General features: G+C 36.0%; 1 protein-coding gene across 4 annotated transcripts in view; it reads left to right on the top strand.

The window, feature by feature from the left end:
• The window catches only part of BIRC6 (baculoviral IAP repeat containing 6), a 223,608-nt gene that overhangs the window by 56,600 nt on the left and 152,115 nt on the right, over positions 1–14,893 (top strand). For all 4 annotated transcript variants that reach the window (XR_005531445.1, XM_039250287.1, XM_039250288.1 and 1 more), the window contains exons 11-20: positions 2,094–2,243; positions 4,061–4,286; positions 6,267–6,427; positions 7,508–7,597; positions 8,090–8,221; positions 10,475–10,653; positions 11,651–11,784; positions 12,556–12,717; positions 12,814–12,945; positions 14,052–14,149. Coding sequence is in view for 3 of the 4 variants with exons in the window: in XM_039250287.1 (XP_039106218.1) it covers positions 2,094–2,243; positions 4,061–4,286; positions 6,267–6,427; positions 7,508–7,597; positions 8,090–8,221; positions 10,475–10,653; positions 11,651–11,784; positions 12,556–12,717; positions 12,814–12,945; positions 14,052–14,149 (1,464 nt within the window). In the remaining variant the exon portion in view is untranslated. The remainder of the gene's footprint in view (positions 1–2,093; positions 2,244–4,060; positions 4,287–6,266; positions 6,428–7,507; positions 7,598–8,089; positions 8,222–10,474; positions 10,654–11,650; positions 11,785–12,555; positions 12,718–12,813; positions 12,946–14,051; positions 14,150–14,893) is intronic.

Genomic DNA, 14,893 nt, shown 5'->3' on the forward strand with positions numbered 1-14,893 from the left:
GTGTGTGTATGTGTGTGTGTGTGTTTGCGTGTGCGTGTATGAAAATTTGGTATTGTTTTCTTTCATCTTTGAAGGATAGTACTGAATGGAATTATTGGTTGATTATTTTCCGCACTTGTTTCTGGTAAGTCTGCTATTCATTTTGCATCATAGTTATTCCATCTGATGAGTCATTTTTAACTTGTTGCATTTAAGGTTTTCTCATTGACTCACTTTGAGTAGTTTGACTGTCACGTACGTATCTGTGAATCTCTTTGTATTTCTCCTACTTGAGGGTCATTGAATTGACTGGATTTGCAGTGTAATGTTTTTCTTCAAATTTGGGGGAGTTTTTGTCCATTATTTCATCAGTTTTTTCCCCTTGTTTGGTTTTCTTTTTCTGGAATTCCCATTACGTGTATGCTTTTATATTTGATCTGTCCTGTAGGTATCTGAGATGAGTTTCATTTTTAAAAATCTTTTTCTTTTATTCAGATTGGCTAATTAGTTATACTCAGTTTTTATTTTACTGATTCTTTCTGACATCTCAAATCTGCTTTGAGCCTCTCTGGTGAACTTTTCATTTTAGGTATTTTATGTTTCCACTCCAGAATTTCCCTTTTGTTCTTTAAAGTAATTTTGTTGTTGTTGTTGAGATTCTTCACTTGTTGAGTCATTTCCACCATTTGTTCCTCTAATTCTCCATACCTGATTTCCTGTTATTCTATAAAAACATTTACAGTAGCTTCTCTGAAGTCCTTGTCTGCCAAGTCTATATCTTGGGAACTCAGGGATATTTCTCAATGATTTTGTTTCTCTTAGGCATGTATTGTAATTCCTAATTTAATATTGAACATTTTAAATAATCTGGTAGAATTCTGCATTCTGATCCACCCCTTTGGAGGTTGCTTTCTTTGGTAACCCACCAGGACTATATAGTGAAATTCATTTCTTTTCAGTTGTGCAGTCACTGATGTCGCTCCTCATTCCCCCCCGCCCCCAGTTTTAATTTTCATTTGTTGCCTCTGCATCCACGTAGCTTAGTATTTAGCCAAAGATATTTATTAAGTGATTGTGCCTAAGTAATTTCACCAGTAAGGCTGCATTCAGGTATGCTTTGTCTTTTGTTTTCTTTATTTTTATTTTCTCTTGTGCTCTCTCACATGTCTTCCTACATATGTGTGGGGCTTAGTTGATTGGGACAATGTGGATGGCTTGGGCCCCGTCTAGTTTTGCTACACATGTGTACATCCTCTGATCATTGTGGAGTATGTGGAGATTTTACTAAGCCCCCTATGGTTTTTTCACTCACTAAAACTTCATATTAAGTGCTTTACTTGCTTCAAACAACTCTACTCCTAACTTCAGGTAGCAGAGTTGATGCACCTCATTTTTGTTGCAACTGAGCCCTTTAAGTCCAAATCCACTGAGCCCGCTCTGGCAGCCCTTCTGCTGGTTTTCATGGCTTGCTCCACCCCTCAACCGCAGCCAACCCTGGTTGAATGACCTCTTCCTGAAAAGGAAGATGACTTATCATCCTCTTTATTCTGTTCTGTCATGGTGGAAGTGAATCTCCAAATACTTTTGTTAGAATATACTTTTATCCATTGATTTTTGTCTTAAATATTTGCTAAGTTTACTTTCAGTTTATGTGCGAGATACAAAAAATAGCAATTGAATTTCATTTCATTATGAATACTTCAAAAAATTAAGACTTTTTGTTCATTTTGGTTACTGCTGAGATACATAGCTAGTACATCAGTTTCCTCATCTGTAAAGTGGCCACAGTAATAGTCCTTACCTCAAGGGTTTTTGTGAAGACTAAATGAATTTTTAAGCATTTAAAGTAGTGTCTTACGTATAGTTAGTACTAGGTAAATAACTGTTTTCATGTATATTTATGTGTTTGCCATTTTCTTTATTAATTTTCATTTTGCAGTGCCTTGTGAATTTAATTTTTAAATTCTGGGAGATGTGGCACTTTGGCAGCCCCCTTTTCGGCCTGTTGAGTAATATTAAAATAAATTGAGTTTCTTACCTACGTAGTATGCACTTGTATGTTTATTTACCCATATTCTGTGTGCCTCTGTTGATAAAATTTTACTACACTGTAGGTGGTGAGCTTCATTTTCTCCAAATTGGAGGAGCTTGTGATGATATTGATGAAGCTGATATACTAGTGGATGGAGCTCTTTCTAAAGGAATAGAACCGTCTTCAGAAGGTTCCAAACCTTTATCAAATCCTTCAAGTCCTGGGATTTCAGGTATGATACTAAGGTTTTAAATGAGTCTTTAAACACAAATTCTTCTGATGTTCAAAGGTTTCTGAATCTTTCTTAAATAATCTTAAGTATTTTTTCAGTTTTTACAGTCAACTGTTGGTTACTTTGTTGAGGGACTTCATTTCCTTGTTGCTGTTCTTTTACTAGGCTTGTTTTTGTTTATCATATATCATTTTTTCAGTAGTTAGAAATTGTCGTAGACATTAAAATAAAAAAATGTTTTTTCACTTAATGGTAGGTTGGCCAATATTGGCGATGTCATCTAAGAGGTAAAAACACAATTTTGGCCAGTAAGGAGCTTTTGGTCTAGTTAGGGAGAGAAGTAGCATAAAATAGAGTAGTTCATTAAGTAAGTATAAAATCAATGGAGTGGCTAATATTACTAATATCATTACTGGAATTGAAAAGCTGAAAAAATACTTTCTTCCTGGGACATGATACTCAGATTTTTATTGCCCCATGTGCACCATTACACAGGTTTGTTTTTGTTTGTTGTTGGTGTCTTTTCTCCTGTCTATTTTCCTCACTACTGCCCTCCAGAACTATTTTTTGAGAAGTAATGTTAACATGTTACTCCTGTTGAAATTCTAATTTGCTTTGTGGACTTTTATGAAATAACTCTATAGTCTTCTTCTTGGTGTTTACTTATAGGAAACTTTTCATGATTTCTTAAGTGTATAATTCCATTTCATGCTGTTTACATGTTACACTAAGCTCTTCTTTGTGCTTCCACAGTGCTGTTAGTGTTTTACCCTTAGCCCTTAACACATTTTATTCCCTAAGCTTTTGATTTGTAAGTATTTATTTGCCATCACTATATTATTGACTTTTTAAAATTACTTTTTTATGAAGTAAAAAAGGGCAGATATTATATACTTATTGACGTTTAGCATTTTGTTTTGTAAATTACAAAGTCTAAAAGTTATTTACTGATTTGATACAGATTTGGCCTGCCTTTCAGCACTACTTTCATTGCCTTTGTTAACTTAGGGCTGGTTAGAGCTCAGTCAGGACTCTTTCTTTTTCTTTTTCTTCTTTTTCTTTTTCTTCTTTTTCTTTTTCTCTTTCTCTTTCTCTTTCTCTTTCTCTTTCTCTTTCTCTTTCTCTTTCTCTTTCTCTTTCTCTTTCTCTTTCTCTTTTTATAATACACGATCCAGGAGAAGGTCAGAGGGGTAAGCAAAAGTGAGAGAGAGAGAGAGAGAGAGAATATCATAAGCAGGTTCTGTGTTCAGGATGGAGCACAACTCGGGGCTTGATCGCACGACCCTGGGATCGTGACTTGAGCTGATACCAAGAGTTGGATGTTCAACCAGCTGAGCCACCCAGGCACCCCAGTCAGGTCTCTTCTAACAGGTTGAGTTTGGGCTTCTCCAACAAGGAGTACCCTGTCTGTAATCTAAAATACTCAAGGTGGATTTTTATTATGGCCATTAAGAAGTCACTGCTAGTTACTTTATTTGCATATAGATCTCTGAGCTCCCATTAATAACTCTGAAGAGGTGCCTGGGTGGCTCACTCGGTTAAGCATCTGACTCCTTGTTTCAGCTCAAGTCCTGATCTCACGGTTTCATGAGTTTGAGCCCCATGGTTCTCCGCTGGCAGTGAAGAGCCTGCTTGGGAATCCACCCCCCCCCATCTCTCTTCCCCTCCTTATGGAGCTGTCTCTGTTTCTCTCTCTCTCAAAACAAAAAATAACTCTCAGGATATTTCATAAGTGTTGTAATTGACTAGATAAAAAACACGGATCAAAACTATTTTTTTTAAAACCCGTTTCAAATTCAATATTTATTGTTGTTAAGGAGTTGATTTATTGGTGGACCAGCCATTCACCCTTGACATCCTGACATCTCTAGTGGAGCTAACCCGCTTTGAGACTTTGACTCCACGGTTTTCAGCAACTGTTCCTCCATGCTGGGTGGAGGTTCAGCAAGAACAACAGCAAAGGAGGCATCCTCAGCATTTACACCAGCAACACCATGGAGATGCTGCTCAACATACTAGAACTTGGAAACTACAGTCTGACAGGTAAAACATTGTTTCAGGGTATTTAATTTTAAGTCCACATTATGTTTTTGTTTAGATGCAACATAAAATTCTTAGATATATTGTTTCTATTGAAGTTAGTGTATTAATAACTGTTCTTTTCATTTGTCACCTTAACTGGAAATTTCTATATTCTTAGTTGAGAGTAATCCACCATTGTAATTAGTTCGGTCACTCAGTTCACAAGTTTATTTAACAGATATTCAAATGCTTGTTTTGTGCAGGCACTGCTGTAGACACTAGTAATATAGTTGTCACGGAATTTCTGTCCTAGTGGGGATGGAAAGACAGTAAGCAGATGTCTGCTATACCACATAGTCATAAAAGCTATGAAATACAATAAAATAGTATGGTGACAGAGTGGTTATTGGATACGTACATAGGTGCAAGAGTGAGAGAAAGAGAGAAAAGGTGTATAGAAAGGCCTCCATGGAGACATTAATTCTGAGGTAATAGCAAGTAAAAAGGCCATGAGGAATGTGTTTTGTGAATTCTAGCAAGAGCAAGAAAACCACTGTTGTTGGAGTGCAGGGAAAGTAGGGGAGATTGGGAGGAGGCTGGGTCAAAAGAGGTAGATGGTCACCAGATCATAAGTATCTTTATCAGTCACAGTGAGATTTTTATGATGTGTAAAACTAAGCAGATTTTAGAGGGTTTTGGATACAGAAATGATATAATTTTTATATTAGAAGGATACTGTAAGGCTACTGTGATAACAGATTATGAGTGGTTGTGTGTGTTAGAGGGCAATGGTAGAAGGAAGAGTTCTAGATTGGGTGCTGTTGCAGTGATCCATGTGAAATGTTGATGGTAGTTTGCATCATGGTGATAATTGTTGGAGGTAGTGAAAAGAGTGGTCAGATTCTGGATATAACTTGGAGTAGAAGGAAAACTATATGCTGATATATTGAACATCTGTTGTGAGAGAGGAGTCAGGGAGAGTCTGATTGAGGTTGTGGATTGAGCTGATTGAAAAATAGAATTTCTTTTTACTGAGATTGGAGTGGACAGTCAAGTTTGCCTTATGGTAAATTAGAGATACCTGGTAGACATTCGAATGAGTCTGGAATTTAGTGGAGGAGTGTGGTTTGGAGATTTTTATATTTTAGCATATATATTGAATTTAAAATTGGAATAGAGATGTATAAGAAATGCAAGAAGTCCTTGTTTTTATTTATTTACTTATTTAATCTTTATTTTTGAGAGAGAGAGAGACAGACAGACCGACAGATAGACAGTCAGTGCTAGTAGGGGAGGAACAGAGGGAGACAGAGACACATTATCCGAAACAGGCTCCAGGCTCTGAGCAGTCAGCACAGAGTTGGACGTGGGGCTCAAACTCATAAACTGAGATCATGACCTGAGGCAAAGTTGGATGCTCAACCGACTGAGCCACCCAGGCGCCCCTGTTTTATTTATTTTTTATTTTTTAAAAGTTTATTTACTTTGAAAGAGAGATGTGGGGGAGGGGCAGAGAAAGAGAATCTCAAGAGGTCTCTGAGCTATCAGCACAGAGCGTGATATGGGGTTCAGTCCCACAGACCGAGATCATGACCTGAGCCAAGGGCAAGTGTCAGACACTTAACCGACTGAGCCTCCCACACACCCCAAGAAGTTCTTGTTTTAAAATGCAGATTCCTGACACCCACTGATAGATTTAGGGTAGGGCCTAGGAACCTGCAGACAGCTCTGATGCATAATACTCCACAGTGTAAGAAACAGGGCTTATTTTAATACTCACTTCACAGGATAGGTGTCCATTTCTAAGGTAAGATCAGTTACTGCCCTAAGATTAATAACCTCTCTTTTGGGAGCTGCTTGTCTTCTCTCTTGATCCAGTTGAGAAGCACTGAGTGTTTTTGGAGGCTGCAAATCAAAGAATACGAAAAGTGTTAATGATAATGTGGCCTTGGCCAAGGAAAGATTTTTGCTCTATTTAGCATTTTCCCCCTTACTTGACAGCAACAGCTGGGATGAACATGTATTTGAACTGGTTCTACCTAAAGCCTGTATGGTTGGACATGTGGACTTCAAATTTGTTTTGAACTCAAACATCACCAATATTCCACAGATACAAGTGACACTGCTGAAAAATAAAGCTCCGGGCTTAGGGAAAGTCAATGGTAAGAATGAATCAGAATTTATATTTGATGGTTTTGCAGTTGATTTCTTTAAAACAACTGGTTTTCAACGTGACTGTGTAGGTTTCACACCCCTACCCCTGTACGTGTTTTCCATTCTGCTCTTGGTCATTTTATTTAGAAAGGTTAATTCTAGAACATTTTAGAGGATTTTGGTAGTTTAGTATTGTATAGAAATGCATAAACTGGAATAATGTAAATATGCTATTTGGGAAATTCACTTAGTTCCTTTCTAAATTAGTTTCATTTTCATCACTACTGGACTTAGACATTTTTCTTCCTACATGGAGACCCATTTGAGAAAATAATTTTGTTATTGGAAGTCACATACTCTTCAGATTATTGATGAAACCCAGCCTTTCACGTAATGCCAGAAAAAAACCCAACTTAGCTTTTTTTACAAATTCAGAATTAGGTATATTGAGTTCGTTAAATAGATTGTACACATTTAGCATGTTGGGAACTAGATATTACTCTGGTGTTTACTCCTTAATAGGTTAATTTAAAAGGCTGGAAATACTTTCATGTTATCATATCACATGGCTTCTTTACACCAGCGGGCAGAAACAAACACGAAGAATTTCTTATTTTCAAAAATACATATGTATGTGTTTGTGTATATGTTTGTATATGTGTGTGTGCGCGCATGCGTGCACGTGTGTGTGTGTGTGTGTGTGTGGTGCATTCTTTTGAATCATCATATTCTAACTTAATTGGGTCTAGGACTTAGGCACTGGTATTTTTAAAACTTTGCAGGTGTTTGTACTCTGCAGCCTAGGGTACAAACTTTTAGTTTAGTTGCCAGCAGATTATTTCTCAGGTGAATATTGAATTCCATTAAAAGAGAGAAGAGTATATGAAACCGTGGAATCTAATTTTTTTCTTCTCCTAACAACCTATTTGTAGCATCTGTGATGAAAATCATAATAGTTCCCAATATAACAGAAAATTTTAGAATTTCAGGCACATAAATTATTGGTATTAAACAAAATTAAGTTTACTAATATTTTTATCCTCTAGAAACAGCAGTAGATAGGCAGATCACCTTTCCTTTGTCTCCAGCTCTTAACATTGAAGTGGAACAAAATGGGAAACCGTCCCTGGTTGATTTGAATGAAGAAATGCAGCACATGGATGTAGAGGAATCACAGTGTGAGTGAAATTACAGAGCTGTTGTCCATGACAGTAAAAGGAATAGTGATCCAAAATGCATCTGTCGGGCAAAGATTTCCTTATGGCTTGCAAAAACCTGGTTTCACAAATACAATGAAAACATAACCTGTAATTCTGCTTTGGCAATACGCTTTAACTTTCAGCTCATCTTTGTGAACACAGCTGCGCCAATACTTACATTCTTGTTTTTTAATATCCTGAGATTTAAAATCATATCATGGTTTTATAATATTTTTGGGAAATCAAGGTGAATGTAAATAATATGGGAATGGAAAGCAACATATATCAGATATTTGAAAATATGTCCGATCTTCGATTATATTTCCTTAGCATGATAGTGAATTCTTATTTGAACACGTTCAAAATATGGTATATTGTATGGTGGTATGATAAATGGGATAGATATTTGCTTATTACATCTTTTTAAATTCCAGACTAATTTAAAAGAAAATAATATCTTTTTCTTTTTAGGTCTTAGATTGTGTCCATTTTTAGAAGATCACAAAGAAGACATTTTGTGTGGACCAGTATGGCTTGCTAGTGGCCTTGATCTGTCAGGGCATGCTGGGATGTTGACATTAACAAGCCCCAAACTTGTTAAAGGTGAAGTAAAATATTTTACTAACACAGGACAAATAATGCCACAAATGTAAAATAGATTTTTTTTTAAATTTTATTTTTATTTTTTTAAAGCTAATCCCACAAAAGGAAAATACAGTTTTGTTTGGGATTTGCATTAATAGTTCCACAGTTTTCTGGTAACTGATGTCATTTCCTCTCTGAAGTGAGTGTATTTTTATGTGAAAGTTCTGATACTACTTTCTGTATTTGGGAGGTTTCAGTACTTTTTGAGAAAGCACAAAGGAAATGAATATGTGCAGACTTAGTATGACATAGGAGAGCTTTTTTGAGTAACCAGGTGACATGTTCTGACCTGGTTGCCTTACCCAACAACTTAGAGTTCTCTGTCTTCATTTGTTTATTTATTTTTTTATTGTTATAATATTTCCTCTTAAGAGGGTTTTATAGAAGAGTTTTGATAATATGGATGTAATTATTGAGTTTCTCACATAAGCACATTTTAATTAATGTATATTTAAAAATAATTTGGCTATTGTATAGATGATAGATATTGCAGCAGTAAGATGTTTACATATGAGCTTTTATATCCCAGTAAATCAAAAAAGCCAACAAACAAAGCACCTACCTCAATTATTAAAGTAAATTTGGAGGTCAGGTGGGATTGGCGATCCTTCCTCAAACCAGAAAGTACCTGACCACCTAAATAACACTGATTTTCATTTGTGTACATTCTCTTCATAATAGTTGTTCACATTTACACATTTACCTTTAGATGCATAGTATGTATTCAGTACAAGTTTTAATATGCTCTCTTGACTACAGCTCATTCGTTTATTAAATTTATGAGATCCTGTTGTGTGTTTTGCCATTCTGGGGTATAGCAGTGAGCAAGTCTAATCAAATCTCTTACATTGCTGAGAGTATAACTTATTTTGTTGAGTGAAAGTGTGAAACGTAAAGTTACATATGAATATAAAGGTGTTGACTTTGACAAAATGGAGGATGGAATTATAAGACATGTATTTCAGTAGACTCTATTTATTTATTTATTTAAATGTGTACTTATTTTTGAGAGAGTGAGAGACAGAGCATGAGCAGGGGAGGGGCAGAGAGAGAGGGGGACACAAAATCTGAACCAGGTTCCAGGCTCTGAGCTGACAGCACAAAGCTGGATGTGGGGCTTGAACGCACAGACCATGAGATCATGACCTGAGCTGAAGTCAGAGGCTCAACTGACTGAGCCACCCAGGCACCCCTCAATAGAATCAGTTTAAAAGTGTTAATTTTCCTAGAATTTACGGAGGATGATTTTTTTTCTTACTAAATTCCCCAGAAATCTTTGGCAATGGAGAAAATGGTTGCTAAATATTTAGAATAAAAGGACTATCTGGGTCAAGAAGTTTTGAAAAAGAAAACTGAGAGAGGGAGGGCCTTGTCAGATACTAGAGCATAGAGTAATAATACAGCAGTAAGAAGAATATGACAGTGTAATGTTAGCACAGTAGGCAGGTGGATCAGTGGAAAACAACCAAGGTACGTTTGTAATTACAGAAAGATTTAATACCTGTGAGATAACAATAAGCTGGTGGTTCACTGGTGAAAATAAAATCTACTGGGATGATAACAACCAGTATTTATTGAGTGCTCTCCTTGTGCCATGCACAATTGTGTTTTAGAGACCTTTGAGGTAGGTACTATTATTATTCCCATTTTACATTTGAAGGAACTGAACCACAGGAGATTATCTGGCACACATGCCTAATTAATAGCAGAGCCATTATTTAGACCCAGGTAGTGATGCCAAAGCCGGTGTCTTTTCATCTTTCAAAGCACAGTAACGTACAGTGCTCAAGTCTATGTGCGTATGTCTGTGTGCGTGTGTGTGTGAAAGGACTGGATGGATTCACAGAACGATACCATCATTATCTATCAGTGGTGCTCTCTGAAAGGTAGCTTTATCTTTGTTTTTCCCGTAGTTCACAAAATGTTATTAAAATGAGTAGTTTCACTTGGGGAAAATATGCAAAATGTTTGTAACATTTAGTTGGGATTTTCTGTCTTCTGCTGTTGGTATAGCCCCTGTGCCATGTGTTCTTTTGCTTCCAACATGTGAAGATTATTCAGTGATTAGACTCAAACAGTAATTTGAAAAGTCCCATCAAGTATATTTTTCTTTTTGTGGAATTGACTCTGTAACTTGCTCTATGAAGGTGAAAACCAGTTTGTTCTTTTGGTGACTCAGTTAGTTTTCCCATTCTTTGTTGGCCCCTCTAGGTATGGCAGGAGGAAAATACCGTTCCTTTTTAATCCACGTCAAGGCGGTGAATGAAAGAGGAACCGATGAGATCTGTAATGGTGGTATACGCCCAGTAGTAAGACTTCCGTCCTTAAAACACCAGAGTAACAAGGGTTATTCACTTGCTTCACTCTTGGCAAAAGTTGCAGCTGGCAAGGTATGAAGCTGTGCCATTTTGAACTATAGCAGTGTTGTTATAATCATAGAAGACAACATCTGACACACTCTTGCAGTAGTATGACCCTTTATTGATTTTTCAGTAGACACTTCGTTTGTTTATAATTTTTCTTTGCAGTGACTGACTTTAAAAATGTAACTAAGAAGAACATATTTTGAATTAACTTCAAGCAAATGTTTATCAAGTATACTCAGCAGAGAGTAATTGTTAGCAGATATTTCCCTTTATAATTATTTTAGACCATAATACTGATTTATTTAGGTTTTAGAGTTTGTTTCTATGTCCTCTACTGATAACTCATCACTTTATTTTTGGTAAACATTTGGGAGGACGCAGGAAGAGAAGTTGGGGAGTAATGTTACAGATAAATACTAATGTCAAGGTTGATTTTTTACAACTACCTGTGTACCATACAGTCTCTTCATAATTGTCTGATCTTGGATTTTCCTGAACTCTGGAGATTTTTGTTTCTCTATCATCATTATTCATAAGCAACAATAGCAATATCAGTAACACCAATCATCTTATATTTGTATAGGTCTTCCAATTTTTCAAGGACTTCTGTGTACTTTATCTGATTTAATCCTCAAAATAACTCTGAGGTAGGCAGAGCAGGTGTTATTATTATCTCCATTTTTCATATTGAAAGTGAGTGAACCTTAGAGATTGGGGAGCTGTCATTTCATACCACTTATAAGTGCTGTGGCTGGGACTTGGACTCAGGACGTTGGCTTTCTAATCTTTAATTATTGGGTTATTGCCTTTAAGACAGTGGCTTTGTTTTTCCCCATTATAAATACTGGGGGAAATTAGTCATTTACCAAATATGAGGCCTCGTAAAAGTTATCATTTTTATTTGATATTTGTTTGGATAGTCATAATTCAGTTATTTTCCTTTGTTAAAAAACTTTAAATAGTAAATACTTTTTCAGTTTTGTTTGTTTGTTCATTGAGTTATTTGTTTTTGTATGTTTAGGAAAAGTCATCTAATGTAAAGAATGAAAATTCAAGCAGCGCCCGCAAATCTGAGAACCTTCGGGGCTGTGACTTACTGCAAGAGGTCTCAGTCACCATTCGAAGATTTAAGAAAACTTCAATTTCTAAGGAAAGGTAATCTCGTTTCCTTCATCTGCTACTCTTTTGGTAATAAATGTACAAAGGAAGAATTCTAGTAAACATTAACACCGACATTTAAAATTAAAAAAACATTTTTTTAAATGTTTACTTATTTATGAGAGAGACAGAGTATGAGTTGAGGGTGGTGAGGTGTCAGAGAGAGAGAGTCACAGAATCTGAAGCAGGCTCCAGGGCTCTGAGCTGTCCGCATAGAGCCTGACACAGGTCTTGAACTCACTAACCTTGAGATTATGACCTACGCTGAAGTTGGACGCTTAAGCAACTGAACCACCCAGGCACCCCACACATAAAATATTTTAAATCTTTTACTTGAAAATTTTTGTTTGCTCTCCATTTCACTTAAGTGTTTGTATTGTCAGTGAGGGTATGAATTATCTTTCTACTTCATTGGTTTATCCCAGATATCTATACAGTGCTTGGTATATACCAGGAGTATATTTGTAAATGAATAAGGAAAAACAAATATAATTTGAAGTTCTATTCACTCTCAGAATATAGTACATTTTTGTAAACTTCCTTTCTTTTAAAACTTTTTGCAAACCAACTATTGCTTATATGCTCTTTTGACCTTTTCATACCATAACCTTAAATTAAGAGATCAACATTCCATTGTTAAAATTTAATTTTCAAAAATACATTTTAATTGTGACATTCACGATTTCAAATGACCAAAGAGGTTGTGGTAGGTTTAGTCTTTACTGTTCTGTTTTGATTGTTAATGTGTTTATATCTTCTGTTTTTTAGAGTACAACGATGTGCTATGTTACAGTTTTCAGAATTTCACGAGAAGCTTCTTAACACTCTTTGTAGAAAAGCAGATGATGGCCAAATCACAGAACATGCCCAGAGCCTTGTGTTGGATACTCTTTGTTGGTTAGCTGGAGTACATTCAAATGGACCTGGAAGGTTAATAATTAAGACTTTACTAATGACTGATGATGGCCATTTGGATATATGAGTAGAAGTTCAGGAGGAATCTAAATGTCTGCTATTATTTTGCAGCTCCAAAGAAGGAAATGAGAGCCTGCTTTCAAAAACACGAAAATGTCTTTCAGACATTGTGCGTGTATGCTTCTTTGAGGCGGGACGGAGCATCGCCCATAAGTGTGCCCGATTTCTAGCCTTATGCATTAGGTTGGTGTTGTTTTAGTTGAAAGTACCCTTTGTAGGTGCACCTGCAGCTTGACAGGCGATGCTGTGTCTGACTGTAATTTGGTACTTGGCGTATGAATGTATAACAGGAGAATTTTCACAAGTTAAAAAAAATCTCAAAAGTTGATCAAGGTTACTCAGTCTTTTTTTTTTTTTAATATTTGTTTATTTTTGAGAGAGAGAGACAGTAAGAGCGAGCGAGCGAGAGAGTGCCTGTGCTTCAGACAGCCTTATGTGGGGCTTGAATTCATGAACTGGAAGATCATGACTTGAGGTGAAGTCAGATGCTTAATTGACGGAGCCACCTGGATACCCCGAGATTCTTGTTTTTTTTTTTTTGTTTTTTTAAAAAGTTTATTTATTTTGAGAGAGAGAGAGAAACCATGAGCAGGGGAGGGATAGAGAGAGGTGGGGAGAGAGAGAATTCAAAGGTCAACATGGGTCCCAATGTGATGCTTGAACTCAGAACTGTGAGATCATGACCTGATCTGAAATCAGGAGTTGAATGCTAATCTGACTGAGTCACCCAGGTGCCCTGAGGATTATTGAGATTTTAAGAAAGAATTTTAGGAGAAGATGTCATCTTCCATAAGCCTTTTCATAAGTTAAGAAGTCTACTAGGCTTCTTTTCATATTGGTAGCATTTTGGGAAATTTTGTAAGGGGAACTCTTCCTCCACTTTTATTTTTATCTTCCCTGATTGTCTTTTGATTTTTTTACCTGAGGTCTTATTCCCTGTTGCATGACAGTCTTACCAGGCTTATTTGTAATTGTGTAGACTTGTTTTCTAGACCTAGAGACTTAAACCATCTAGTAAATGTTTAAAAACTGATACTCAATAATGACTATGACTGCTTGTTAATCGTTTTTGGTAGAGAGAATGGTTTAATGCAAAGGAAAACAGTTACAAAGACCCTTAGTATAATCCGTCCCTGTGTTCTTTCTGCATGTGTATGGGGTTTTAAGGCAGTTTTTTCTTGTAACCTGAATGAATACATTTTAATGTTTATTTTTATATACTATACCGTGTTTAGGATTGAATTTAGACATTGAGTGATATATTTAAGTTTTTTTTCTAATTTTTTCAGTAACGGCAAATGTGACCCATGTCAACCAGGATTTGGATCTGTTCTGTTGAAGGCCTTACTTGATAATATGTCATTTTTACCTGCAGCAGCAACTGGTGGTATGTGAAATTAGTTTCATCACAAATAATAGTAGTCATAGGAAATATCTCACAATGTATTTGAGATTATTTAGTCAGCATTTTTCCTCTGTTATTCCCCCCTTTTTCTTTAGCTTCTCTACAGGCTGACAGATTATGATAAGTTGGGCAGATACTCTGTTCAATAATATTGCTTGGAAAAAGTGGGAGAGTTAAGTAAATAGCAAGTCATCTTAATTCATACATTTTCTATACTTCATTCAAATCATTGAGTTGTTTGGTTATTTGCAGACCGTAGATTCAGTACCTCAAATTGCTAAAATGCCAGTAGGTGCCAGAGAGATGACATAAGAAAATGGTCCATGCATATATTGTGTGTGATTGGTAGGGATTTGGGCAAACCAGAAAATGGGCCATTAGGTTTTTTCAACACCTGAACACTATAGACATGCCATTCAAGAATGAATGTAGTTATAAAGTAACATTTTGCAAAACAGTCTCCTAAAATAGCACATATATAAATTGATAAAGATTTTAAAAGTATTTTCAATGTCTTTTGCCATTTTAGTTACTATAAAGAGCTATTAATTTGCCCTTCTAAACCTAATGTTATCTTTTTGTAGACAGTTTTTAGTCTTTTGTTTAATAATCAGCAAGTTGTCTGAATGAGATAAATATACTTCACAAGGATTTGATCTTTATGGTTTTATAGAAAAAATCCTCAGAGTTAGTTGATAAATGGTTGTATTATCATTATCTTAATTT

Source organism: Hyaena hyaena, unplaced genomic scaffold, assembly GCF_003009895.1.
Source record: "Hyaena hyaena isolate Hyena2069 unplaced genomic scaffold, ASM300989v1 scaffold_362, whole genome shotgun sequence".
Classification (NCBI taxonomy): domain Eukaryota; kingdom Metazoa; phylum Chordata; class Mammalia; order Carnivora; family Hyaenidae; genus Hyaena; species Hyaena hyaena.